The 25,857-nt window shown below is 39.5% G+C and overlaps 3 protein-coding genes across 4 annotated transcripts; 2 read left to right on the top strand and 1 right to left on the bottom strand.

Annotated features, from left to right (window-relative positions):
* Positions 1 to 925: 925 nt before the first annotated feature.
* Positions 926 to 6,497, bottom strand: ppm1na (protein phosphatase, Mg2+/Mn2+ dependent, 1Na (putative)). Its single transcript, XM_067594788.1, has 6 exons — positions 6,074 to 6,497; positions 4,404 to 4,975; positions 1,998 to 2,115; positions 1,784 to 1,898; positions 1,611 to 1,674; positions 926 to 1,144 (listed from the first exon to the last, which is right to left on the bottom strand). Exons 1-6 carry the CDS (start codon positions 6,477 to 6,479, stop codon positions 1,112 to 1,114), a joined length of 1,308 nt encoding a protein of 435 aa, XP_067450889.1. The 5' UTR covers positions 6,480 to 6,497; the 3' UTR covers positions 926 to 1,111.
* A 26-nt stretch (positions 6,498 to 6,523) lies between these two features.
* Positions 6,524 to 17,046, top strand: LOC137186864 (reticulon-2-like). Its single transcript, XM_067595895.1, has 8 exons — positions 6,524 to 6,612; positions 11,330 to 11,648; positions 12,577 to 12,630; positions 13,151 to 13,744; positions 15,052 to 15,264; positions 16,120 to 16,246; positions 16,712 to 16,745; positions 16,897 to 17,046. The coding sequence occupies exons 2-8, from the start codon at positions 11,618 to 11,620 to the stop codon at positions 17,044 to 17,046; spliced, it is 1,203 nt and encodes a 400-aa protein (XP_067451996.1). The 5' UTR covers positions 6,524 to 6,612; positions 11,330 to 11,617.
* Positions 16,931 to 25,476, top strand: LOC137186118 (reticulon-2-like). 2 transcript variants are annotated; one of them, XM_067594792.1, is made up of 7 exons: positions 16,931 to 17,085; positions 20,695 to 20,902; positions 21,703 to 21,841; positions 23,534 to 23,603; positions 23,697 to 23,743; positions 23,840 to 23,898; positions 24,689 to 25,476. In XM_067594792.1, exons 1-7 carry the CDS (start codon positions 17,073 to 17,075, stop codon positions 24,762 to 24,764), a joined length of 612 nt encoding a protein of 203 aa, XP_067450893.1. In that variant the 5' UTR covers positions 16,931 to 17,072; the 3' UTR covers positions 24,765 to 25,476. The 2 variants fall into 2 exon arrangements, with proteins under 2 accessions (XP_067450893.1, XP_067450894.1); XM_067594793.1 differs by lacking the exon at positions 16,931 to 17,085 and adding an exon at positions 17,665 to 17,686.
* The last annotated feature ends 381 nt before the right edge of the window (positions 25,477 to 25,857 follow it).

The following is a 25,857-nucleotide window of genomic DNA, read 5'->3' as shown; positions in this document are numbered from 1 at the left end:
ACAGCTTTTAGACTGTTGGAAAAAAACAATTTGAAGATGTCACCTTCACCTCTGGGAAACTGTGATGTGTGTTTTTCAATATTTTCTGACATTTAATAGATAAAAGTAATTGATTAATAGAGAAATGAATCAACATTGATAAAGATTTTTATTTTGTTAGTTGCAGCCCCAAACTGTCTCTCAACAATTTGAATATTCAAAATAATTGGCTCTAGGTGTCACCAACACAAAAATGAAAAATGTTACTAGCTTACTGGTTACTAGTTTACCATTTTATCATCCTCATTTATAGTGTTAATTTACAATTTAAAATCTTTCAAAATCAGGCTGCATAAAAATTTTCTGCATGTGAACAACTTTTAAATCACACAGTGACGTAACACATCACACTTCCCTTCCAAAGTGCCACAGGGTGCACGTTTAATGAGGTATGTGTGCTAGTTCCTGGGAACATGTCATCCTCTTACCCTAGTATAGCCCTCTATCCCCCCAACCCTCTACATCCCCCTCTTTTATGGCACACGTTTATGTTCAAGCTATAACGAGTGATCGTTATGCATGTCACCTTTGCTCCCTGACAGCAAGGTGCAAACTAATTATTTACTGAGAGATACTGCGTTCCATCACAAGACTCTTTGATACACATGCAGTCCATGTGTGGAACACATAAATTAAGTCCAAGCAGGGGTTTTTTGTGCAATACTATATGGTTTGGCAAGATTTATTGCTACACATACAGTTTGTATACAGTATCACACAGTCATGTAAAATGAGCTGCCTTATACTGAAGCCTCTAGCATGTACTGTAGATATCTATCAATATCTACCTACTAGGCACTGTATGGTTAAAATATGAATGGTCCTGCCAATAATGCACAATTTTAAAAGATATAGTTCCAACATAACAATAAAACAACACAGTGAATATTTGATCCGATTTTCATTTTTATTGATCAGAAAGCAAATATTTTTTGCCAAAGAGAATTCATTACACAAAGAATCGTAGCTTAGCTTAGTTTAGTGCTAATCTAAAATATAAAGTTTTCTCATTTAAGCTGGTCTCCATGGAGATGGTGAAGCAGGTGATGATTCAGTTTCCATGGGAATGGCTTTAGTTTGAGTCCTCCTCTGATCCTCCAATGTCCTGAAATACCACAAGACAGTACTGTTACTGACACTGAATATCCTGTTTAACATAGATGGCACTTTATTTTACAGTCTAACACTTATGAAGAGCAGAGAGTACATTCATGTGATTTTAAAACTTTAGAACTTAACTTGTAGTCACTACTTTAGTTTATTTCAAGAGAAATTCTTACCATGGTATAAACCAAACAGTTAATCAGGTAATCAAGTAAATAAGGTCAGAATAATCTATAATTAGATTAATTATGAGTTGCAGCCCTGATAAAATTCTTGTTTGACCAACAGTTCAAAACCCAAAGATATTAAACTTATAGTGACACAAAACAGAGAAGAGCAGCAAATCCTAACACATCTGAGAAGCTTGAACCATTGACTAATCAATTATTTAACTAACTGTTTCAGCTCTAATTACTTCCTGCCTCTAATAACGTGCAATCTAATGACATATGACTCATGTGGCTCACCATAGGCTCCTGAGTCGTGAGAGTCATAACATGTTTCTGATACGCAGAGATGATACAGTCTCGCCTGCAAAAAGAGAAACAGCAGCACTTTGTCAAACTGATTCCCCCCAAAATGAATATGACTGTAAACATATTTATATGTATTTTGGGGTTTTTTTATTGCTTATCCTCACTTGCTGGTGATGCCTCCTCCAGGTGGAAGTCCGGGCATTTCCTCTGCAGCCAGGAATTTGATCACGTACAAAAGATCAGGGTCTTCATCTCTGGACCTCATCGTCTGGATAATTTCTGTAAAGAGAACAAATCAAAACAACACAGTTATAAATGATATATCTTTTGAGTTTAGTGTGTGCTTGAGGTGAGAGTTTGAAGTAGCGAGAAAATCACCTTCAACTTTCATTTCAATCTGTTGCTCCAGCTCTGCCTCCTGCTGCAGTGCCTCTTGTGACACCTGGGGGGCGCCAGGGAAGCAGACGATGATGATGCTCATGTTATCCAGGCTGCCCTGCAGAGGGAGACAGAGCAGAGCATATTAGAGAAGTATTAAGCCTTCAAGTTGAAATAAAACATACAATGATGGAATATAAGTGAGGTACATTTACTCGAGTATTGTACCGTTTTGAGGTACTTGTACTTGAGAGTTACTAATTAACATGCGAATTAAGATTTCAAAAACATATAATTACTTAATATAATTATTTTATGATTTAACAACCCAGAAGTATATAAAATAGTTTAAATTAGCTTCACCTTAACCATATAAAACATTCATGTTACATCATAATCCAATAGTTATTTAAATATGCGTACTTTTACTGTTGATTATTTTAAAAATGAATGAACATTTCATTGAGAATACTTCTATACTTTCACTCAAGTACATTTTAAATGCAGGACTTTTACTTGTAGTGGGATAATTTTGAACTGAGGTGTTGAAAAAGTACTTAAAAGTTTAAAAGTGCCAATACTTCTTCCACCACAAGAAACAGACTTGTTGATTGGGAGGGTGCCTAGGTCTCTGTCAGGATTTATTTTGGTTAATCATACAGGTGGATGATGTGTTAATAAATTAGCTAAAAGTGATGTCACAATTCAGTACATATAGAATACCATGATACTGATCATTTTGTGTTGAATATATTGTGAATTCACTGTTACATGACTAATAAGGTGATTTGCAACTGTTCACAAACACATTACTTTAGTCTGTGGCTTAACATGCACCTGTGACATCACTGCAGTGATGTAACCATCAACCAACGTTATTCTGACGTCACAGAGCTGAGGAGGGAGGCTCAGTGTGTTCTGGTACATGTACAGTAAGCCTTTTCAGGTAAAATAAATAGAAGCCCTCCTCGGTCAGGATAAAGCCTCTAACGCTGCTCCCAACAACTCACTCACATTCAGACTTAATCCATGCCATGTGTAGGCTTTCTCCCCTCCTATTTATAGTGCGAGCTAAGGGCACGTCAGGCGAACGATTACTAACAGGCATTAAGAGGACCTGCAGGAGAAGTCTTCTTACGCAATTCCTCTTCACAGAGACCCTGCCCACCACGCCCAACTCTTAATTTAAAGCTGTCCATTCATAAATCCACCTGCTGTAACACTGTGTGAATCCAATCAGCTGAGTTTTGAGTTCTGTTGAGCTCAGATGACGTGTGATACAGCTTTTGTGTAGAGCTGCAATGAGTAGTCGATCAACAGAATATTAATCAGCAGCTATTCTGATGGTCAATTAATCATTTGAGTAATTTTTCAAGCAAAAATGCCAAAAAGTTGACAGAGAATTGGCTGCTTGTCTTTCGCTTACATTATAGTAAATTTTGGACTGTTGCTCGGACAAAACACTTGATGACATCACCTTGAGGTCTACAATTTTTTACACTGGCAAATTTTCAGTGTTTTCTTATGTTCACCAAACAATTAATTAATTGGCAGATTAATCGATAATGAAAATAATAGTTAGTTGCATACCTGCTTTTGTGGTAATGACCAAAGGTAGCACAGCATATCAAATTTTAGACTATTTTATTTTGGCTAAAATACTCACTCGTGTTGAGGCAACATTTAACATTTAAGAATTCTGGATTTATTTATTTGGGATTTTATCTGGATTTTAATTATTCAATTTTAAAAAGGGGTTTTGTAGAAAATATGTCTATGCTTCAACACTCTCACCACAAAGTCCATTTAGTAGCTGTTCTGGAGCTTTTGATCATATCATACGATGTTCCTCTGCAGATTGAGTTGCCCAGTTGTCACAGAATTGTATTATTGTTCATTCTTGACCTTGGAAACAGACAAACACTCACCACAAGGTCCATTTCTTAGCTTTTGAACTTTCAATCTTTATTTTTTTGATTGATTAAAAGCTCCTACTAAATACTACTGGTGGTGAGAGTGTTTTGTCAACTACGAGTCGATGTCAAGAATTAATTTTCTGTCTCATTGCTTACTCTTGCCAAAGTTCATGAAAATCAAAAATGTATCATTTTGGTATTGTTATCAAAACTCAGGTATCATAATATCATTGGCAGTAGTATCATTAAGTTGCAAACAATACCCATAGTCATGATAAAGCTGTTTCAGCTGCCTTTACGCCGAGGTGCCCATGACAAATTATCTTCTTCCTCATTATTTTCATCAAACATTAGCAAAGTATTTCAGTCTGTTTGCCATTCCAGTGATTCTTTCTTCCTGATGAAATGTGTTAGTATCTGAATCTTTCATCAAACCATCTCTTATATTTATGCTCTTTGTTTATGTACCACAGTGGCGTGGACTTCTCACCTTGTAGAGACAGAGGTCAATGACTTGGGCACAAATCTCTCTCAGGTCATCGCACACCTGCAGACGGCTGCGCACGAAAGCACACAGTTCCTCATTACCAATGGCGTCCCAAACACCGTCACATGCAAGAATTAGGAACTCGTCTTCAGGCGTCCTCTCCAGCTCGTACACTTCTGGCTCCGGTGACACTAGCTGCTCAGTCTGCGGCCTCCAGTCCACTTCCTTGAAGTCAAAGTCCCCCAGTGCTCTGGAGACGGCCAGTGAGCCGTTCACTCTCTGCAGGGTTACTGAGCCTCCAGCGTTCTGGATACGCTCTTTCTCTCTGGGGTTGAACGGCTTGTGGTCCTCGGTGTAGAAGACCACCTGGCCGTTATGACAGAGCAGGGTGCGAGAGTCCCCACAGTTGATAAAGTAAATGTAATGAGGTGAAATCATCACTGCTGCTGCAGTGGAGCCACTACGGTCCCAGTTATCCTGGCGAGCCAGTTTGTGCATGTGGCGATCGATGTCCAGGAAGCCCTCATGGATCCCCTCCTTTACCTGCTCAGGGTCCTCACTTGCTTTAACCCCGCCTGTGAGAAATGAGGTGGAAACATTTGGTTTTAAGATACATAGATATAGACCATACTATGTAGTTTCTGGCACTAAGAGCCATGTACTATCTAACATGTGGCAGTTGTCTTCATTTGATTTGTGAAATACCAGGCTTCAACATTTAATAGCTTCATACTGCAAGGTCAGTGTAATCAGACATCTAGACCATCATCTTTATGGTTGAAATGAACACTGCGGCTCAGATCAATAACATGACAAACACAATGTTTATGTGGATTGTAAAATAAAATAATGTTTAGATTTTGGGTGACCAGGAAAGCCTTTGAGATTAAAAATCTGCTTTTCAGGAGTGTCCAGCCATAATAGGCAGCAGTAACAAGAGTTACAGACTAAGGATTAGAGCTGTCCATGTAATAATGATTGTTAATCTTCCTCTCAGATGGTTAACCAATCAGTTCACAGCTCTAAATGTCAAGTATAAAACTCTGCATGAATGTCAACAGCTGAGCAAATTTGAACCAGCCCTGTTTGAACTTTCTCCATTACTTTGCTTGCTCCTCAAAAGACAAATGCTATAATATCCAGAATTTTTGCTTTGATATGTATATAAGTGTATATATAAATATGGCACACATTATATTGTGTGTGCTTATGTTAACTTTGAGTATACTGTATGTGCTGATGCATGTTCATTTTCCAATGTAATCCTACCATTGATCCTGAATTGTTTAAACTTGATCAATCTGCTCTTAATCAGCTACTTTGCTCTTAATCACAGACTTTGTGTCTCTTAATCAAGTCTATAAGTAAAGTCACTGAACATAGTGTCATCCAGAGAATTGATTATAAAACAGTTTAATATAATTCTTCATCCTTGAGTTAAATAATGCGTTGTCGTTACATAATCATATTCATACACATGTGACCTATCTAAGGAATTACTGTAGCAGTATGTTTTCAGTTTAAATGATGATTTTGTTAGAATATGTGACATGTAAATGCACATAAAGGAACAAACAACAAACTAAACAATAAACGACTAAAAGTGTGTTCACTGCCACATTAACCATCTTTAATGATCAGATTCATCTCATTAATCACACATTTTTCTGTACCTGTAGCCAGGATACGATCCAGCAGGTTTCTGGAGCAGTACTGTGCCACTGTGGAGCCTGCATGTCCGTCAAACACAGCAAAATATCCCCAATCCTTCAACTCTCCACTCAGCTGAGGCATGCAGGTGTGGGCATCCTCCATCTGAGCCCTCCAGCCCTGCATGCTCGCCACAGCATAGTTCATCCCTGACTGAGAACCCCCCTCTGACACATGTTTCTCCAAGATGGGACGCTCCAGGTAGGGGCTTGGCATCGAGTCGTCCTCGTCCAAATTGTCCTCCTCATCGGGCACTCTGTCCCTGGACCCCCCTTTGAAGAAGAAGGTGACCATCTTCTCCGTCTCTTTCACCAGCTGGCGGAGGAAAGAGGGCACCTCAACATTGCTCGCCCGCCTGGCCGTCCTCATGGCCCCACGGAGCCTGTGCTCAAGCTTCCTGCTGGACCTGGCAGCAGCCCGTCTCCTCCTGGTGCCCCTCCTCCGGCCCTGTGTTTTCCGCAGCAGGTCCAGCGCAACAGTTAAGCTGAGTCACTCCAATCAGGTAAACAAAAAGTAACTTTATCAATTAAAAATGTTTTTGTTAAATGAAAAACTGAGTTGGTTTTCTGTTAAAAATGATCAGGAACATTTTTGAATCCTTAGCCTCTCTGTAGAATCCGAGAATCCCCCTTCTGTCCTTTTTTATTTTGCAGTATTGACTATAAGGTGTCTTCCTCCCTGTCTCTCTGTTTCTATGTCTCCCTCCTTCTCTTCTTCACCCCTCCTGTATCAGCCTTGAGCTCCTATTGGCCCATCTATTTCTGTTGATTTATCCCTCTGCTCTGCCCCCACCCTCTCCTTGTCCCTCTTTCCCTCCCTCAGTCTGTGTAACACTGCTGGATAATCACCTGGCCTTCAAGGCAGACCAGATGACCTGTGTCTGCACACATGCATGGATTATGGACATTTTACACAACACAGAGGGGTCCCACAGTCAGTAGTGCATATCTGCATGAGGATTTTATGTCTGATGCAATACATTTTGAATCCACACAATTCTTTCAGTAATTTTGCTCATTTGTCTTATTGAGTGACATATTAGGCTAACCAGTAACCAATACTACAGACTGTTTATTGTGTTGAAAAATTTATTAAGAATTGAGTTTCAAAGTTCATCCTTGACCTTGGAAACCGTAGTTGACAAAACAACTTCATATCAAGGTTCTTTCAGTTATTTTATTTTTTGTATTTTGTATTTTTTGTTATTTTATATGTCATAAAAAATCCCTTTTGTCTCAAAATAATTTGATTGAGGCAAGGCAGGTTGCACATTAACACACATTAAAACAAAATATAAAAGAAACACAAGGCAATATTAATTACAATGAGAGCTGCAATAATTAATTGATTTATCAATTTAATTAATTAGATTAATTTTTATGAAAAAATATCAAAACTCTGATTTCAGCTTCTCAAATATAAATATTTTCTGGTTTATTTAGTCCTCTGTGACAGTAAACTAAATATCTTTGGGTTGTGGACTGTTGGTCGGGACAAAAGAAGACATATGATGACGTCAACTTTGGGAAACAGTGATCAACATTTTTCACTATTTTCATACATTTTATTGACCAAACCATTAATCAAGAAAATAAATGACATATTAATTGGTAATTAAAATAATCATTGGTTGCAGCCCTATTGAAAATATTACTATAATGAAATTCAAATAATACTATAATGAGATACGATGAAAGATAAAAACAAGCTAAATAATCTGTTGACACACCAACTCTGACTCTGCCCTGTACTGTTTGTGACTTCCGTGTCGGCCTGTTACGACTGCTGTATGTCTTAATCTCATTAGCTTCTGTTTATTTGGAGCCTCTGATCTGGTTTACATGCACTCTTGCGGTTTAATCGTTTTAAGGACTATATGTGTGATATTTAGTTCTTTTCCAGCTATAAGTAGGACTAAACCTGTTATCAGCTGATGTTAGTCTCTGCTGGACACTGGCAGTGTTGCAGGTGAAGCGTGTTTGTTTTGTTTACCTTCATTTATCCAGTTAAGACTGCATCACTGATCCACAGCAAACAGGATCACACAGGAAGTGCATTGCCCTATCACTGTCTTGGTTAAACATGATTTGTGCAGCACAAACATCAATATAGAAATTTTAAATTAATTGTGATCCTTGACAGTGGTTGAGCTGATTTTTTAGCCCATAAGTAACACTCGTGTCATGGATAATGAGGTTTTGCTTCTCAAAATTAAGACCACATTTCCCATGAACCCTCCTAGTTGTTGTTGTTTTTTTTCAAACAACATTGCATATTTTCTCTGTTTGCCATTTTTAGGCTCTTTGGCTCTTCAGACGTCATCTATGGATGATCAGTGTGTGGTCTTACAGTTTTATATTGTAACGTAATCCATCAGTTTTCTAACAAATCAGACCTGGTTTGTCGCTCCTCGTAGCCTCTTAGGTCATCTAACGGCGGTTTGCTAATGATTCCCAAACTAAACATGTAGAAGGAGAATTTAGATGTGCTTGCTCCAACTCTTGGGGGGTAGCTGTAAACATATACTGTAGTATCACCTTTTAAAGAGCAACATGCTGGTTTGGGACCCTTGTGAACTAATGTGTGGGGGAATGACATTGAAACAGGATTTTCAAAACAATATATCTTGTCATGGCAATTTTGCAATTCCACTCTGTTAAAGAGGAATGAGACAAAGATCTCTTACAATATTGTCGCACTTTAGTACGTGTGCACACAGGCTCAATGTCTGGATCAGGCAAAAAGCAAAGAGGCAGAGAAACACACAGATCATATAGAAGTAATTAAAAATCAACAACTAAACCATTGTCTTGTAACTTATCATTTCCTAGGGACTTTCTTGAAGCTGCTGAAGGGCCTTTAATACATTTCACTTTATACACTGGGAGCAGTGGACTGGACACTTTCTCACACTTTCTTATCTACTTTAGCCTTTTTGAATCAGTTACTTCTTTGTGCTCACTCTCAGTGACTAAGATATTTTCACAGAAGTTCTCTTTGTTAAAGATTACATACGTAAGATTTCAGAATAATCAAAACATAACCAGACATGTGCAATAAAAGATATTCAAACTTGATTATACGTGTTGTATGTATAATTTCCTTCACATTCTGTATACTGTATACACTACATTGAAATCTGGATGTGACCAGTAGGTGATTAGTTAATTTTATCGGGGGGGGGGGGCTCAGTGGGAGGGTTAGGGTTACCCTAACCCTAGGACTGCAGAATTATCATATAGGCCTAGGCTAATTCTTGATATTATAATTGCAATTAGAATTTTGATTCCATAGAACTGCTATCAGGCTAGATACATTTCTGTAGGCCTATTCTTAGGCCTATTCATAGTTTTGACAGTATAAACTTTACCTTGCATTATGTAACTGTAGTAGCTGAACGCAGAATGATCAGTGCAGGTTAATTTCCTCAGTCGCATAACCTGCCCCACTCCCAGGTTACATCAAACATCTGTAGTAAAAACTATATCTGTAGTCATGTCTCCCCTAAAATAGCTAGTTACAGAAGTGGCTTGGTCTAGGGGTGTATTTTCAGCAGCAGAGATACTTCAGAATTACCATAGAAATATTATTGAAATATTATAGGAATACTACAGGCAGCAGTGTGTCTATATGATCCTCTCACTCTTCTGCGACTACATGTTGCTGCTTGTCACTTTGATCATGAAGATGACACTACTCTATAGAGTATATAGGGTAGAATATAGTATAGAATTGAGCATTTATAGTATATAGTTTAGAGAATATTGTTGCTCCAAAACGAAACTGATAGAAGGGCAGGACCAAGAGAAAAAGGCTCAGTTACAAATCTGTTTGCTACTTCAGCACCACGGACAGTGGATGGCATCCCCCCTCAAATCGCCTACTGGCCGATAAGACATAAGAGAGAGCGGTCAAGCTAGGTCCACTTTAACAATAGAAAATCTGGATCCCCGTACTAATTTTGACACTGATGAGGCTGAAAATATATATTCATATGAAAATGAACTACAACCTCATAATTTTGAGTCTGCTAGGCGTCCAAGAAATCTGGAACAAGAAAGATAATGGCTATTGGCAATAAAATTGAGATCTGGTTTCAGAACCAGTGAAGTGTCTTGGTGAATGACCAGTGTTGGCTAACGACACATTCATATCAGCCAACTTGTCAGTAAAAAGTAGCGTATTTACACATCATTTATGGAGCGTCATTATTAGCATTAATTTGGAGTCATGTTTTGGCCACCGGGCGAATGTAGGTCCAGTATTCACTCCTTTTAGCTCTGTTTTTGGTTTCCACTTTCACTGCTAAATGCTAATATTCAGGCAGTCATTAACTTTGTCTGCCCTTTGTACAGCCGTTTTTTATAGCTTTATTGCTGAAAACAGCTGTCACGCTGTGGCCAAAAACAAGCTCTGAAAGAGGTGAGAGTGAACCAAAACAGTCAAGTTGCGTGCCTGAAAACCAAAACAAGGAGCTTAAAGACTCCATAAAGCTCTGTTTTTTGCATTTCTTATTTATGTATTATATTCCTTATATAAAGCACGTGATTGCCTTTTTGTATGAAATGTGACACATAAATCTAAGCAGAGGTTATAAAAGTACTGCACCTCCTGCATTTCTTACTCTAACCCTTTACATGACTTTTTTCCATTAATCATGATCCCAACAGTTTGTAGCAGCATCAGTTATAGCTACACACTGCCCCCTACTTTTCACTATTGCACAGGCTTCACTTGTCATCATAAAAAAGCTTTTTAGTTGAGTGAGTCTATACATTATTTATTATCTATTCAGCTTAAATGCTTCATTTTGGTTTGTTTGTATGATTGTGCTTTGTGAAAAATGTGATATGTCTCAAGGTATGTGTAAAATAAATTGATAGACCTCATTATGAAATATAAAATATAGTAAAGTTGTGGACGAAATATATCCACTAAGCTCACATGTTGGTTGGCTATGGATCTCAGTGGAGCTTCAATCTGTTCTGCCAGTTTTTAAATGCATCTGCTACTTTTCTATGTATGTGTTGTATATGCTCATATCATACATTATTAATGATTTCTTCTCTTTCAGCATGCTCCTATAGGATCCTGAGATGAAATCACATGATGAGGAAGAGAGGGATAGATACACATAGATTAGCTATGAATGGGAGATGACGACAAGCTCAGACAGACACAGGGACACGCACACTCATGCTTTTCTCCCTTTGCTGTAGCATACACTACTACCGCTGCAGTCATAACGATGCAAGAGGAGACAGGCAGAGGAGGGTGCAGAGCGGAGAATGGTGGAGCGAGGCAGGGCGGGGCTGCTGAGTGACAGAGCGGGAGGCAGGAGCTAGAGGGAGGAAGCTGCTCAACAGACGACCAAGAAACATAGGGAGGAGGAAGAAGAGGAGAGAGAGAGAGAGAGAGAGAGTATATCCACAGGACGTGAGTGTCAGCAGTAAAGGAGGGGGGGGGGGCTTCCAGACTGGATGGGCCCAGCGATGCCTTGATGGAGTATGGGCCAGATTTTAGGATTCTCCCACTGCCGTGAGTCTGCTTTTGTTCCATCTGTCTTTCTGTGTGTGAGGTCTGCATTTGTTTATGTCACTATACCATCGTCACATATGTTCCAGCTCAGCATCTTTTCTTGCTAACTGCTGTGAGCATCGTATATGTTTCCTCAACCCCCTCCTATCCCCTTCCTGCCTACTCTCCATTCCCCTCTCCTGCTCTTACCTTTTAATAAACACATGGCTGAATGGGTGGATGCAGTGCAGAAGCTGTGTTGTTGTCGTTACCTCCCGTTGATTTGCAGATGTTTATGTGCACGCTTTGCTGGCAGTTATTTTCTTTCCTGTTGTGTTTTCATATCTCTCAACATCCACCTGATATTCTCTACAGTTAAATGAAAGGGGTTAAGATAATTTGCATGTGCTCACATACAGTGTATGCAGAGGAGAATATGCTGCACTCATTGCTCTGCCTGGGTTGATTTATTAGCTAATGTCATGCTGGCTATCTAATGTACTAAAGGCCTTTACTGCTACCAGTTTAGCACTGTAAGGAAATGAGTCTGTATTCACTGACCTACACCATGTAGCTCCAATTATCACGTTTGATACCTTTGATCAGAAACTGATGCACACATGGTGTTATGTGTGTATGTATGTAATTTTGCATCAAGATTAATATTTGCTGATTATGTTAACTACCAATATTTCAGTGGGAGCAAAAATGACTCATAACAAGGCATTGCGGTGCATGATAGGGCTTTTATGTTATTAGTCACTTCACATAAGTTCATCTGGATTGAATGTTTTGAGAGGCATCATCAAGATGAATGTGAGAGTGCTGAATGAATGGGCTTACAGCACGTAAAAGTAGCAAGAATATGTTTAGTTTTCTGTCTCTAGCAATGTTTTAAGACAGGTTCACCACCAGATTTATGTAAAATTTTGACTTTGTTTTCTTCTAGAGGAATATGGCTCGGTGGCATCCACTCCAGACTCAACGCCTCCGTGCACCGATGGTACGAAGCAGAAACTTGAGATACAGTACTGATATAAACAGGAGTTCCCTGCCTTCTGAAGTATCTTTCTTTTGAACGTAACATTAGAACGAATCCCCCATCGATCCAACACCTCTCTCACCTCAAAATACTAGCAGTGAACATCCACAGGTGAACACAGACATATATTTTGATCTCTGCTAAATTTTGGAGGAGATGTTTATCAAAGAGGGTTTCATCTTTAGATATCACATCTTTACTCCCAGACATCAAATAACACCTCTGGGTGCTTTCAACTGACATGTCTGTTTATTAAAAGCAACATCACACTCCTTGCATGACACTGAACTAATATTCACAGTGTTTGCAGCAGAATTAATTGAATAAACTGCTAAGTGTTGTAGATTGCTCCTCTGCTCAGTTCAGCTATATTTACTGTCTGTGAACATCTCTTTTCTGACTATGCCCCTCCTCATCTAGTGCCTATCTATCTCTGTGTGCATTGGGGTGACCACTTTTATTCAATTTTGTCTCCATTCAGGCGGAAATGAGGAGTCTGAGATGTATGAGCTGCAAACAGCCAGGGAGTGGTCTGACGATGAGGAAGAGAGAGATGGAGATCCAGATGATGATGAGGGACTGGCTTCATCCCCGTCCATCTGGGGCACGCCACGTCAGAACTCCTTTGAGCTGACTTTCTCCTACATTGCCATCGCTGAGGCCGAGGCTGTGGGAGCCTCACGACATTTCCGTGACAGACGCAGGGGCGGCTCGCGGGGAAGTCGTACTCCTCTGATGCGCACAGACACCCTGGAAACACTGTTGGACTCCCCTGATGTAGACTGGGACCCCCAGCTCTTCCTCAGTCGAGAGGAAGACGAGGAAATGTCAGAAAGGAGCGAGCAGGAGAGGGCAGAAGCGAGGACAGTGAGGACAGCAAGCCCAGCAGCGAGGAGGGAGCTGCACAGACAAACTGAGACTATTACAATCCAGCCCTCTCCCCAAATCCTGGACCCAGAAACTCAGGGGAGAGATGCCGGAATCCAAAGAGAAGAGAGCAGTCTGACCCAGACTGTCCAGCCTCCCTCTCCTTCCCCATCTTCCCAGCAACAGAGTCCATCACAGATACTTCAGGGTGAGAGAAAGAGGAGAGATGGAGAGTGCTTGAGGAAGTTGTTTTATTCTAGTGGTCAAGTCAAATGTCTCCTAAAGCCATCACCTGATTAAAATTGGAAAAGAAGGTCATTTAGTTGAAGGATTGTGCTTTGTTGTATAAGTTAACATCTAGTTTAAACGGCTGTTTGCGATGTTCAGGAGTTTTGAGAGGTTTATCATTTGAACACACCCAATAGTTCACCTATTGGTCCAACAAGTGTCTGCTTGAGCTCAACTGATTTTTAAAAGATTTAAATCTTGTACTAGTGAGGATTTAGCTTCACTTTCTTAAATAATGCATGCATCAAACCATGATACACCGAGAGTAAATTATATAGTCTCATTTATGATGATCTTAAATGTCTTTCCCTGAGGTGGACTTGATGTGATGTGGCACAGAGGCAGTCATGTGATGACTCATGATGACAAGTAAATGGTGGCCAAAATTCAGCTGGCCTCTAGGAGGAAGAGGATCCAGAAATGTTTTCTGATCTTTCTAAATGGGAATATAGTAAATATTTAGGTGTCAAATCACCTGGATCTTCATATTTCCCAGTAATTGAAATAGCTGGTTTTAGACCAGACTAAAACAGACCATAAAGCTATGACAGGAGACCCTAAATCACACATATGACATAGGTTTTTTGGCAATGTTCATATGTATAGGTATCAGAACATGAGATCCTGGATGTAACAAACAAAACTGGTGTTTGCTTTTTTAGACTGCTTCAATACTCATGATTTTAGACATGAAACGATACGATGACTAACACGAGGTGTGGCCAGCTAAAATTTTAAGGTATTATCTGCTGTGTCGAATAAATAATAAAAGGAATCCAGCAAGTTTATTATCAGCCTTTTGAGGTGACAATTATTTTACTTTACTTATTATTTCACTCCAAATTCACACTATCGTCAGACTCTTCATATGTTATGGTCTGGCTTTTTTCTAAATTACTCCATGACAATATATAGTTAATGAAAATGGTGATTTAAAAAACAGGTTTGCAGCATCTAATCAGCCTTTAATCATGCAAAAAACATTACAGGTTATTAATAACAGCTTTGATAGTATATTTCCCTGAATTTCCTTTAGGAGTTTCTTCAAGAAAAGTCATAAATAAGGAAGAAAAAGCAAGAAAAATCAAATACTTTTGAAGGGCACTGTGGGATTGAAAATCTAAATTAAATCTTTTGTCGGTAGCTTCACATCTAGCTGAGCATGTGCAACAAGAGGAACTTGGTGATGATGTCATTGTGATTGTGACATCATGTTCTGTTTCCCAGCAGCAGCGTCAGCCTCTCCGACCCCCGAGCCAGAGTCTCCCGTCACCAGGGAAACCATTTCAGTCAAGCTGCTCACATCTGTGCAACCAAGAGGCCCCTCATCCTCATCACCGGCTGCCATTGGCCTAAACTCTCAGGAACAGCTGGTCAGCGATCACTGGTTCTCAGCTCTTAACCTATCAGAGGACCCGACAGTATGCACCCACATAGCAGGTACAAAATTCACAGTATCTGTATCTTAAAATCATCCTCTGACCTCTGTCCTTCCACCTCTTCCATCTCTTTGTCTTTGTCTGGCTGCTGAGTGAGATGCTTTCATTCAGCTCGTTAATCAATACTTTAAATAAAGAAAGTATCAGATTTCGCTTTGGACCTCCAAGAGCAGGCAGACAAAGATAGACCCCCCCCCCTCCCCGGAAGTCCTGGCTTTTCATTGTGTCTCCATAGTAACCCTCTCTCGGGACTTCAGGAATAATTGGCTAATTGTGGGGAAAGCATTCTTGGCATTGGCTGACTTTTTGGGCACACACACCATCACCGCTGATGTCAGAGTGTATCACTGTTTGACACAGAGAGAAAGAGAGGCAGGTGTGTGTATGTGTGTGTGTGTTTATATGCAGGTTTGTGGGAGTTTGTTGACACTTTAAGAGTGAGAAACAGAGAAAGGGAGAAAGGGAGAGATAACATCCTGTCTTTCAGCTTGATGGCACTTTAAGTGGACTGTCGGTCAGAGTAGAGTTCAGTCTTATTATAGTGGATGTTAAGGGGGCAGCAAACCCTCAGACTGTTGATGAATGTGTGGACAGGCTGATGACAGAGTTTAGAGTGTCCTGAATAAATAGCACACATGCATCATATTTCTTCTGGTTTTATTACCTGTTTTAGGGACTACATATCAAACCTCCATACTTTTTTGGCAATTGAAATGTGTCACTAGCACCAAGTATTGAAAACTGTCTGGTGCAAGATGCTCAAATTTGTTCTCTTTTTTAAGTTATTGCTAGACCAGACAGTTTCTGATTTAAATGGTAATTTTGCTAATTTTAGACTATTCTATTTACAAAGTAGAAGTAAAGACCATCGCACTCAACCAAAAACAAAAAGGGGGGCTGGGTGTGTGCAACCAGCATCAATGTTCAAAGTACAAAAAAGGGTTCGCACACCTTCAAGCACCTTCACCTTCTGCCCCTTCAAGGTAAGATATTTAAGTGTTGTTTTGGTATCTGTGCTAAAACTCATAACGTAACTGAACATGGTATATCTGCAGTATTATCCATGAATATATTATAACATGTTTCAGCCGTTTACAGACTCAAGTAAGTCTTCTCCAAATCTACATATAAAAAGAACCACCACTTTGTTAGATTTAGACCTCTAAATCACTACCTGCATCTCCATTTTTTTCAGCTATTCAAGTAAATGAATAACGAAGTGAAATGAAATGGAAACTCAGTCTGATTCGCTAGCTATTAATTTGTTGTCAGGAATACAGGCTTCTTCTTTGGAATTTGTACAATCAAATAATATTTATTTTGTGGCAAAAGTGATCTTATCCCTTGATATTCACCCTCATTAATGGAAACATTTTAATCATTCATCTCTTTAGAAAGGTTAGACTTCATGACATAACAGAATATAAACCCTGGTTATCTTGTTTCAGGTGCCAGATGACATATAAATGCGAACACGACTCTGTACTGTATGACCTTATCTGAGTTCAGGCAGGAATACCATGAATTTATTCTGATTCAGAGTGGATTTTTATTTAATGGAAAAAGGTTCAGTGATTTTTCAGAAGTATTTTGAGATTGTTTTGAATCATCTCTTTATGTGTGAACCTCTTAGAGTCTTGAAGTGGGGGTGGGCGGTGCTGTGGACAAGATTATTTTGGGCTGTCAGAGCTTTGGACTGCTGAGCGAGCAGGGGGGTAGCCAAAAACAGCTCAGAGGGGCGAGGGGGAGCACAGCGGGGCAGAGACAGGGACAGAGGGTGTGAGGGGAAACAGTGGAGCAGCAACCAAAATGGCCAGCAAAGGTGAGAACTTGGGCTTAAAGTGAGAATAGGATCATTTGTGGGATCACATGTGTGGGTATTGAGTAGTCAACTACTGATTTCACTTACCAGCAGGGAAGCTACAAACTCAACTGTGAAGGGGTGGACTCTTGTAGTCTAGCAGTGGGCTGTTTAGAGTTGTGACTTTGGTATAGTGGAGAAAAAGGCCTGTCTGTCAGGGGACCGAAGACAGGAATTGAGTGGATTTCTTGCCTCTTTTTAATCATTTCACAAGCAGCGTCTCCAGAGACACTTGCTTCTGTCAGCTAGAGATGTGTTTGGCTTTTAACTCAGATGTAGCCGGGTGTTCTCCTCATTGTGACTATCAGTTGCCTTAATTAAAAGTAGCACCAGCCATTCAAATGAGTATCATGAACTGCTCTGTTGTGGTATGTTGTTAGCAGCGTGTTGTCGTGTGTAATAACTTGGCCAGCTGGGTTCTCTCTTACATTTTAGTATTTCCTCCTTAGGCTGAAGACCTGGCATAAGCAGGGACATTTCAGAATGTAGTAGTATGAGATTCCTTGGACATATGTAATTGAGCTGACCTGTGCTGGGTCAAATGAAGTGGAAACTACTTCAGGTTAGAGGACAAAGATTGTGATTAAGCCATATGTTCTTATATGTTGTAATGTTTTGGGGGGTTTTTTGGTTAGTTGACTGGATGGTTGCATGATTATTTAATTGCTTGACTGGTTTATTGATTAACTGTTGTGTGATTTTTACACTAAGATTAATTTTGCTGCTTTGATTAATTTATTGTGGCATACAGAAGCCTGTAATGTTCTTCACAGGTGAAAAGTGGTGGATAGTGGGTGCAGTTGAGTAATAATTTCCTCTAATCAAGAGGCAATTATTGTTAATTTATTACTAAGTAATTTATTGTTGAGTGTCTGCGATTACTATGATACACCTGCGCATGAAGGACACTTAATGTAAATTAAAGTTAGTACAACACACCCAGTTGAGGTAAGTTATAGCTGGCAATAGAAAGAAACAAGATTTGAAATGTTTAGAGTCCCCCCTAAGGGCACTTGAAGGCTGCAATATTTATATTATATTTATATTGCTATTTATACCCAACAAAAAGTGCTGTAGAAATAGTAGCACACTGCAGACATTTTAGCTGCCTATTAAATTTATAAAATGTATGTTTCTCTGCCACAAATTGTGTATAATGCTAGTTGATAACGTGTATGTGACAACTTCTGTGGGGTTTAAAGAAATAGTTCTGGGATGGGATATTTTGTGAAATATGTTTATACACTTTCTTGCAGATAATTAGTAGATAGAAAATTAATACCGTTTTTGGTTGGATAAAACAAACGAGATACAATATGTTAGTTAGTGAGCTTTAGACATGCTGGTAGGTAGATTGTGTTACTCTCAGACAGAGCGAGGCTAGCTGTTTCCCCCTGATTCCAGTCTTTATGCTAAGCTAAGCTAACTCGCTGCTAGATGATATGTCATATTTAGCCTACAGACCGAATGGTTTCAGTCTTCTCATCTAACTCTCGGCAAGAAAGCAAAGTGTATTTCCCAAAATGTTGCAGTAAAAAAAACAAAGGTTTGGAAATTTATCATGTCTGCATCGATTCCAAGGCTTTAGGATCCACTCAAGCCATCTGTGATGATGCATAATGATACGTAAAAATGTAGATATAATAGATGTCTCATTTGTTACATGCTTCTTATAGTGTTACTACATAATAGTTGTCCCACTACAACATAAAGAAAAAACAAGTTGAGTAAAGGATAAATGCAGGATGTAGCGACATCCATGTGTACTTCATGTGTATGTTGTAGTACAAACAGCTTACAAAGCTGAGATGCTGTCAGTACTACAGTGTTGGTTTCATATAATGTTATTTTGAGATTGAATAAGTCATCTTTTCTGAATCCATGTGCTGAGTAACAATGTCTCAGAGTGATGGCAGCACAAACAAACACGTTGGACAGGTGTGTTCCAGGGGCATCATGGGTATTAATTGTTTGCAGTGACATTTATAAATAACCCACCTGCTGTCAGTGCACTCTATTCAAAGAGGCTTCCCTTTATTCTAATGCTGAGGCTTAGCATTACACTGAATCACAAGCACAAAGACCTACGCACCACACAACATACACTGTAATTTCACAACACAGAAACGCTGCTTTAACTAAGGGCTTTGTGCTGTAGTTTGAACATTGATAAAAAGTTAAAGCTAGCTGAAAGAATCACATATTGTACTGTATATTTTAGCAAAGCATCACTACAGACGCCTCAGTCTCCACGGTTGCTGTTGCTGGGTGACAGAGAGGGAAACCAACAGGGTGTGGAAAAGGGGCTGCTGACGGCCTGATGTCTGTCAGCAGGTGCTGTGAAAGGCTGTATTTAAATTCTCTTCGACCGCTTGCTTCCTTCTATCATCCGAGAGCTAAATTTAGCTGGAGCCGGAGCCTGACATGTCCTCGTAGCTGTTGTATGTGTTCTCATGCTTGAGGCTGGAAATCCCTCTCTGCCTGTCTTCCCCTACCTCTTCTCTGGTCTCCCTTCCCTTATTATTCCTATGTCAGAACCACTGTGTCCTCCTGCCACTCTTCCTTTCCCCACTTCCACCCAAAATTAAAAGCTGAGAAGCTGAGCGATGATGCTACTCTGTTTCCGGGAAGGATGCAGCAACTCACAACTTCCTTTGCTTTCAGCTGGGTACAGCTAGAAAACCTGCTTGAATTTGGGAAGCAACTTGTTTAAAACTTGTACATACATCTGACTTGATAATTTCTGGTATTATTTGGTCCACAAGTTTGGTAATTGATACAGTACCTACAGTGTGTAAATCATGTCAGGCTACTGTCTCTAGCCTGGTTCCAGGTCTCTGACCCACTGCCCAAAAGTGAAAACGAAATGGAAATTCATTCTGATTATCAGTCTATACTGTCAATAGCCACCTGTACATTTTGCTTCCTGCTTTATGTACTGTAATTGCAATGTCTATAGCTATTGTAATTACCTTCATCACCTACCTTCTTCATGTTACACTTTTCATGTCCTTTCTTCTTCTCTTACTGTGAGTTCAGACATAATGCAAAGCGAATTGTAGATGCGGCACAATTACATGCAAAGTCAATGGAAAGACAGAAATTCGCCTGGGCGGAGCGAATTGACACAAAAACAAATTTTGTGCACATAATCGACTTTTTAAATGTACAGAAACGAGAGGAACAAGGAGACGGACTGGAGGGTAATAATAGAAAGAACCAGTTTCTGGTGAGTTCTGACTTCAGTTACAAGCTGAAATAAACACAAACACACACAGTTGGTGCGTCCGTTGCTAGCTAGCTTACAACTAATACATACTGTATACATGCACAGTTGGTATTTAGGCTGTCTGGGGCAAAGAAACACAAATGGTCCAGCAGTCAAATTCGCTTGAAAATTCGCTTTGTGTTCTGCCTGGACTCACCTTGAGCCTTTCTTCTCCTAGTCCTTTTAGTTCTTTAGGATCTTTGAGTAACTTGAAAAGCACTGTATAAATACATTTCATTATTTCTTTTCTATTGACTTCTCTTCCTGCTCCCTTCCCCCACTCCACTCTCCTTGTCTTTCAGTGATGGACCTGATCTACTGGAAGGACACAGAGCGAACAGGCATGGTGCTAACAGGGTTAGTAGTGGGCCTGCTGTCCCTGTTCCAGCTCAGCATCATCACTGTGGTCTCCACAGTCTCCCTGGCTGTCATGTGCTTCACCATCTCTGTGCGCATCTACTACAAAGTCCTCTACATCCTCAGCTGGGGTGATGGAGAACACCCCTTCAAGTAAGTTCCCACAGTTTTCTTCCCTCCTTTTCATTCTTCATTCATTCTTTTTCCAGCTTTTCTAAAAAAGAACAAAAAGAGCGGACAAAAGAAGAATGATAAAAATTGCAGAACAATGAGAGCTTGATTCACCCAATTTCTCTCGTTTATGCAGATTTTCTGCATTTTAAAGATCAGCTATTGTTTGTTGTGCTTACATCCAATAATGAATGTGCAGTAGCTACATTTTAGTTATCAATGGTGGAATATTTATTGTTATTAACATAGCTGAGGTTTTGCTGAGATTCAGACAGTTAAATCTTTGTCAACATAAGCAACATGCTATGTCATTGTATGTGTGCTTAAATGCAAATATGTGTCTGAATGCAGTTTTTTCTAGAGTCGTCTTTAATAAATAGACAATTTAAGCAATTTCTTCATTATTGATTAATCATATTGCCCACTATGTAACAAATGGCAATTGCTTCGACTAAAGAAATCATAAAAGGCTGGTGGTGACCCAGCAAATTGAAAAACAAGGGCCTTTTGACCTCTGGACAACAACTGGAGTGACAAGAGGGGATTTATATTTGGGCATGAAGGATTGCAGCAAAAGAGACAAGAATCACTGTGTCATTAAACATCTTTTTTTTTCGTACACAGTACAAGAAGGATGACTAAGAGGAGAGTTTAAAAAAATAAGTACTAGATAGAGAGGCAAACGTAACAAATGTTTCTGTCCATCTTCATTACGTTATCTTTTCTGGTTTTCTTTTTTTCTGCCTCTGATGTCCTCCTTTCATTGTCTCATTGTCTCTCAGGTCATACCTGGACCTGGACATCAGTTTGAGTGGAGAGCAGGCTGACCACCACATGCAGAAAGCCATCGTTATGATTCTGTCTGCTATTGACAGTCTGAAGAAACTCTTTTTTGTCGGAAACCTCTTTGAATCTTTAAAGGTGAGCAATGCTGACTAATAAAGCTGTTCTTACATGATTTACATGTGTGCGTGTGTGTGTATGTGTGCAATTCAGTCTCGTCTCTTAATGACCTGTCCTCAAGGATTTGCTTCAGCCTGTCCAGAACCTTCCCCTCATTAACCCCGGCATCAACCCATCTCCGCATTCTTTCATTTTGCTTGAACATCATCCTCCCTCCATCACTGGAAATGACAGCATTGCCATGCCAACCGTCTCTCTCATTATGCTAGCTCAGAGCTGAATACTCAGTTCCTCAATAAGGGCAACATCATTGATGGCAACTGTCAGCCCCAATGACATATCTTTAGTAATTATGTCAAAAGCAGTCCTTTTGGAGAAAAAAACTTTCAAATGAGTTTTAATTGGTTCTAACAGAACAAAAAGAAGGCAGTGTATGTTTATCCAGCCTCTGGGTAAGCCTCTCTTGCTAGCAAAGCCAAAGCATTATGTTAATATTCATCAAGCATAAATAAATCTGTTAGTACCGCATGTCATCACCCATGAAGTATGTTGCCACAGTCTACATGCTCCTCACATTTTTTCTTTGTATCAACAGCATTGACTGCACAGTGCTTAAATGACTTTGGATTAATGTTGTTTTTAATCAGCTTATGAAGACACATATACACAGTGAATTTCTTGAGAAATACTATAAGGTATTAATCATAGGATTAGTTGTTTGTCCACATTTTGAGGTAGACAAACCCTAAAACCTCGGCCAAATAAATGCACTGCAAAAATGCTGAGCATGAAATACAGTATAATATGTATATTTGTACTACAACTAATGTGTATATATATACTTCTTTTGTTGCTTTTAATTGTAATATAAAATTAAAAGACATTCCAGGAGTGTTAAAGTCAATTGCATATGTTATAATATTGTACATCCAAAGAATGTTTGCTTAAACTGCCTCTTAGCACTTTATATTTTATCATCTTTATTCTTCTTGTTACTCTTTTCTTTGCTTTTTCATTGTCTGAATGTGCTTTCATTGGTATATCAGGCGTAATTTTGAAGGAATTTGTGCTCATCTCCGTACGTGATTGCAGATACTTCGAACAAGTGTTTAAATCAGGATTTAATGCAAATTATTGGTAATTGAATATCAGCAAATATTCCAGTATCAAACACCTCTAAAATAATTATGCCATTTCAGTGATTAACAGCAGCAGTTTATGAAGACACAGACTTAACACATTTACAGTAAATGGTAAGTCAGTGCGAGCTGACTGAGCCCCTAAATCCCAGTCACTCCCAGTCTCAACCCTGACCTGGCCGGTATGTGACATGACACACAGGAGGCCGAATGCAGAGACACCCCGGGATCAGCCGGAGTCTCTTTCCATCTGAGACAGGGGTGTCCCATATCAGGGCAACGCTGAATCCCCTACATAGTGACTGTGACACTGTGAGATATAAGAGAAAACACTCTAACCCATATTCATGTATTTGGAACGCCTTATTTTCTTTATCTTCAGTGCAGAACATAGTACAGTGCATGTGTCTTTTTTACTTAAGCAACTGTGAAGCATGATTTACTGCTTTCTGAAATAATTAAAACTCCATGGAGCAGTGTTAGGGGGTTTCTAGACATCTGCACAGATCATTGAGGGAAGTTAAACTAATTCTCTGCAGCTGTTCCTCTGTTTTTTTTCTCTTGGTCTTAGTTCCTGGTTCTGATGTACCTTGTGACATATCTGGGAGACCTGTGCAATGGCCTTACTCTGCTCATCATCAGTAAGATATTACAGCTGGAAATATGGAATCCATTGACATACTGTATGATTGTTATGGTAACTCCTCTAATTTTCCTTCTTTTTCCCTCTCCAGGTGTGATCGCTGTCTTTTCTCTGCCACTTTTCTACAGACAACGTCAGGTAATACCTTTTAACTGCTTCAGTTCATTCCTTACTCTGTCACTTTCATTTTCATACTCAAAAACATGTCTTTGGGGCATCTCCATTGTGTCACAGGAGCAGGTAGACAGCTTCATTGCAAAAATCCAGGCCAAAATCAACAACGTCAAGGACATGTGAGTATGGCGCCATCTTCTGGCGCAATGGTGCCATCAACACAGGTTCACTGAGGCAGTTAGTGCTCAGCTGATACCAACTGGCCCACACTTGGGATATTTTGGAGTATTTCTGGTAACTGCCAAAAGTGCTAGTGAAGACTGAAAGCATGTAGTGGTTTTTCAGGACTCACTGACACACACCTGGTTAACAAGGCCATCCTGTTGCCTGTACAATACAAATACATGTCTGTTGGTTTTATTTTATTTTCATATAAAAAACAAGTAGGCTAAGTATGATTACAAACAAATGACAGTGAAATATAAAAACACATTCAAGTAATGCAATTGTTACAAGAATTAAATTGGGTTAACTAGAGCAGTGGTTCCCAACCTTTTTTTCCTTAAGGGACCCCTATTTTACCCTAGAGTACACTGATGACCAATTGGTTGTTTTTCCATTAGCTCTTCAGTTGTTTTAACCACCTGCTTCTGTAATGCAGGACTAGGCTATTTAACAGAGCATAAAGGCTCTGTGAATATGACCTATTAAAATCAAGAAGGCCTTGTGACTCCCCCATCAAGCTTTGGCAATCCCTAGTGGGGGTCAGGTTGGGAACTAGGGATCTAGAGGTATGTAGGTACATGAAAGACACATAACATGATATTTTGAATGGTGTCATCTGATTATATTTTCAGGGAGAGAATATATAGCATCATATGACATTTAATATTTATTTTTACCGTGTCAGATATGCAAGTTTGTTGACCGGCACAAGTACTAACCCCCTTCTCTCTTTCTCTTCTACAGTCTGCAAAGACTCGCCCAGGGTGGTGGCCCTCCTCCTGACCCGACTCCCGGTGGCGCCAAACCCAAAACCCAGTAAACACTCATGGACAAGAACTGAAAGAGAAGCTACCAGAGTTACAGGCTGTCACTCAGATGTCTTACCCAGCAGTCTGCGCTCAGAGCTCCAGAGACTGGGGAAGGGATGGGACGTTATATAAACAGACGACAATGATGGGGATTACGCATGGTACTTAACACGCTAACTGTATCTAAGTTATGGGGTTAAGAGGTCAGGGTTGGGTTAATTCTTAATAAACGGTGAAATCAAGGTGTATGAATGCAGGATGAGACTGTTGCTGCTCACGTCAGAGACGGAAAGATTCAACGATGCATCTTGTCATGTGTGACCACCTTTGGAAATGTTCACTGTTTTTAATATCTAAAAATGACTTGTGAAGTATTAGTTGAAAGCTGTAGTCCAAATGAGGTACTAATGACCAGATATTACCACACCGACAGCTACACACCTGAGAAAAGGGAACTTAGTTATTAAGGTAATTTATGTGAGAGGACAAAAAAAAAGACAGGGGTCATCATTATTCATGGCAGCATACAATTGGCAATTTGGATGCATGTGTCTATGCGACTGCACATGTACATTTCTGAATGCATATTCATTCTCATGACTGTTTTATCTGTGTGCGTGCAAGTATGAGACGAGTGTGTGAGTGTGCGTGTAATTCCTGACACACAGCTTCGCAGAAATGAAACTGTTACCTACAAGCAATTAAAGTCACATTTCTTCTTTATTTTCCAAACTTTCTGTTTCTTTTCATCCGCACAGGCATTCATTTTCATTCAAACATTTATTCATTTTCACTCACACAATTATTCACTTGAGTTTTTGATTCTTGTCCATGTCTTTTCATGTCACTTCACCACATATATTGAAATAAATGGAAAGCTGAAACATAATATTCAGAGAAATAAATGGATTTCAACAAGTTCAATAATTGAGATGTATTATAGATGTAGAGGAACTTGCTCATTGACGGAGCATCAGAAGTACTTAAGGTGTAAGGGATGTATGATTAAAAAAAACAAGTGCTAAGATTTCAAATAGACATCCTCTCTGAGCTCTTAATGTGTTTATCTTCAGCCTCGGAGGAAACTTGTAAAGGAATGTGGGA

The sequence above is a fragment of the Thunnus thynnus genome, chromosome 7 (assembly GCF_963924715.1).
Source record: "Thunnus thynnus chromosome 7, fThuThy2.1, whole genome shotgun sequence".
Taxonomy (NCBI): Eukaryota; Metazoa; Chordata; class Actinopteri; order Scombriformes; family Scombridae; genus Thunnus; species Thunnus thynnus.
Note: the sequence above shows the minus strand (reverse complement) of the source record. Positions and strands in the feature narration are given on the sequence as shown.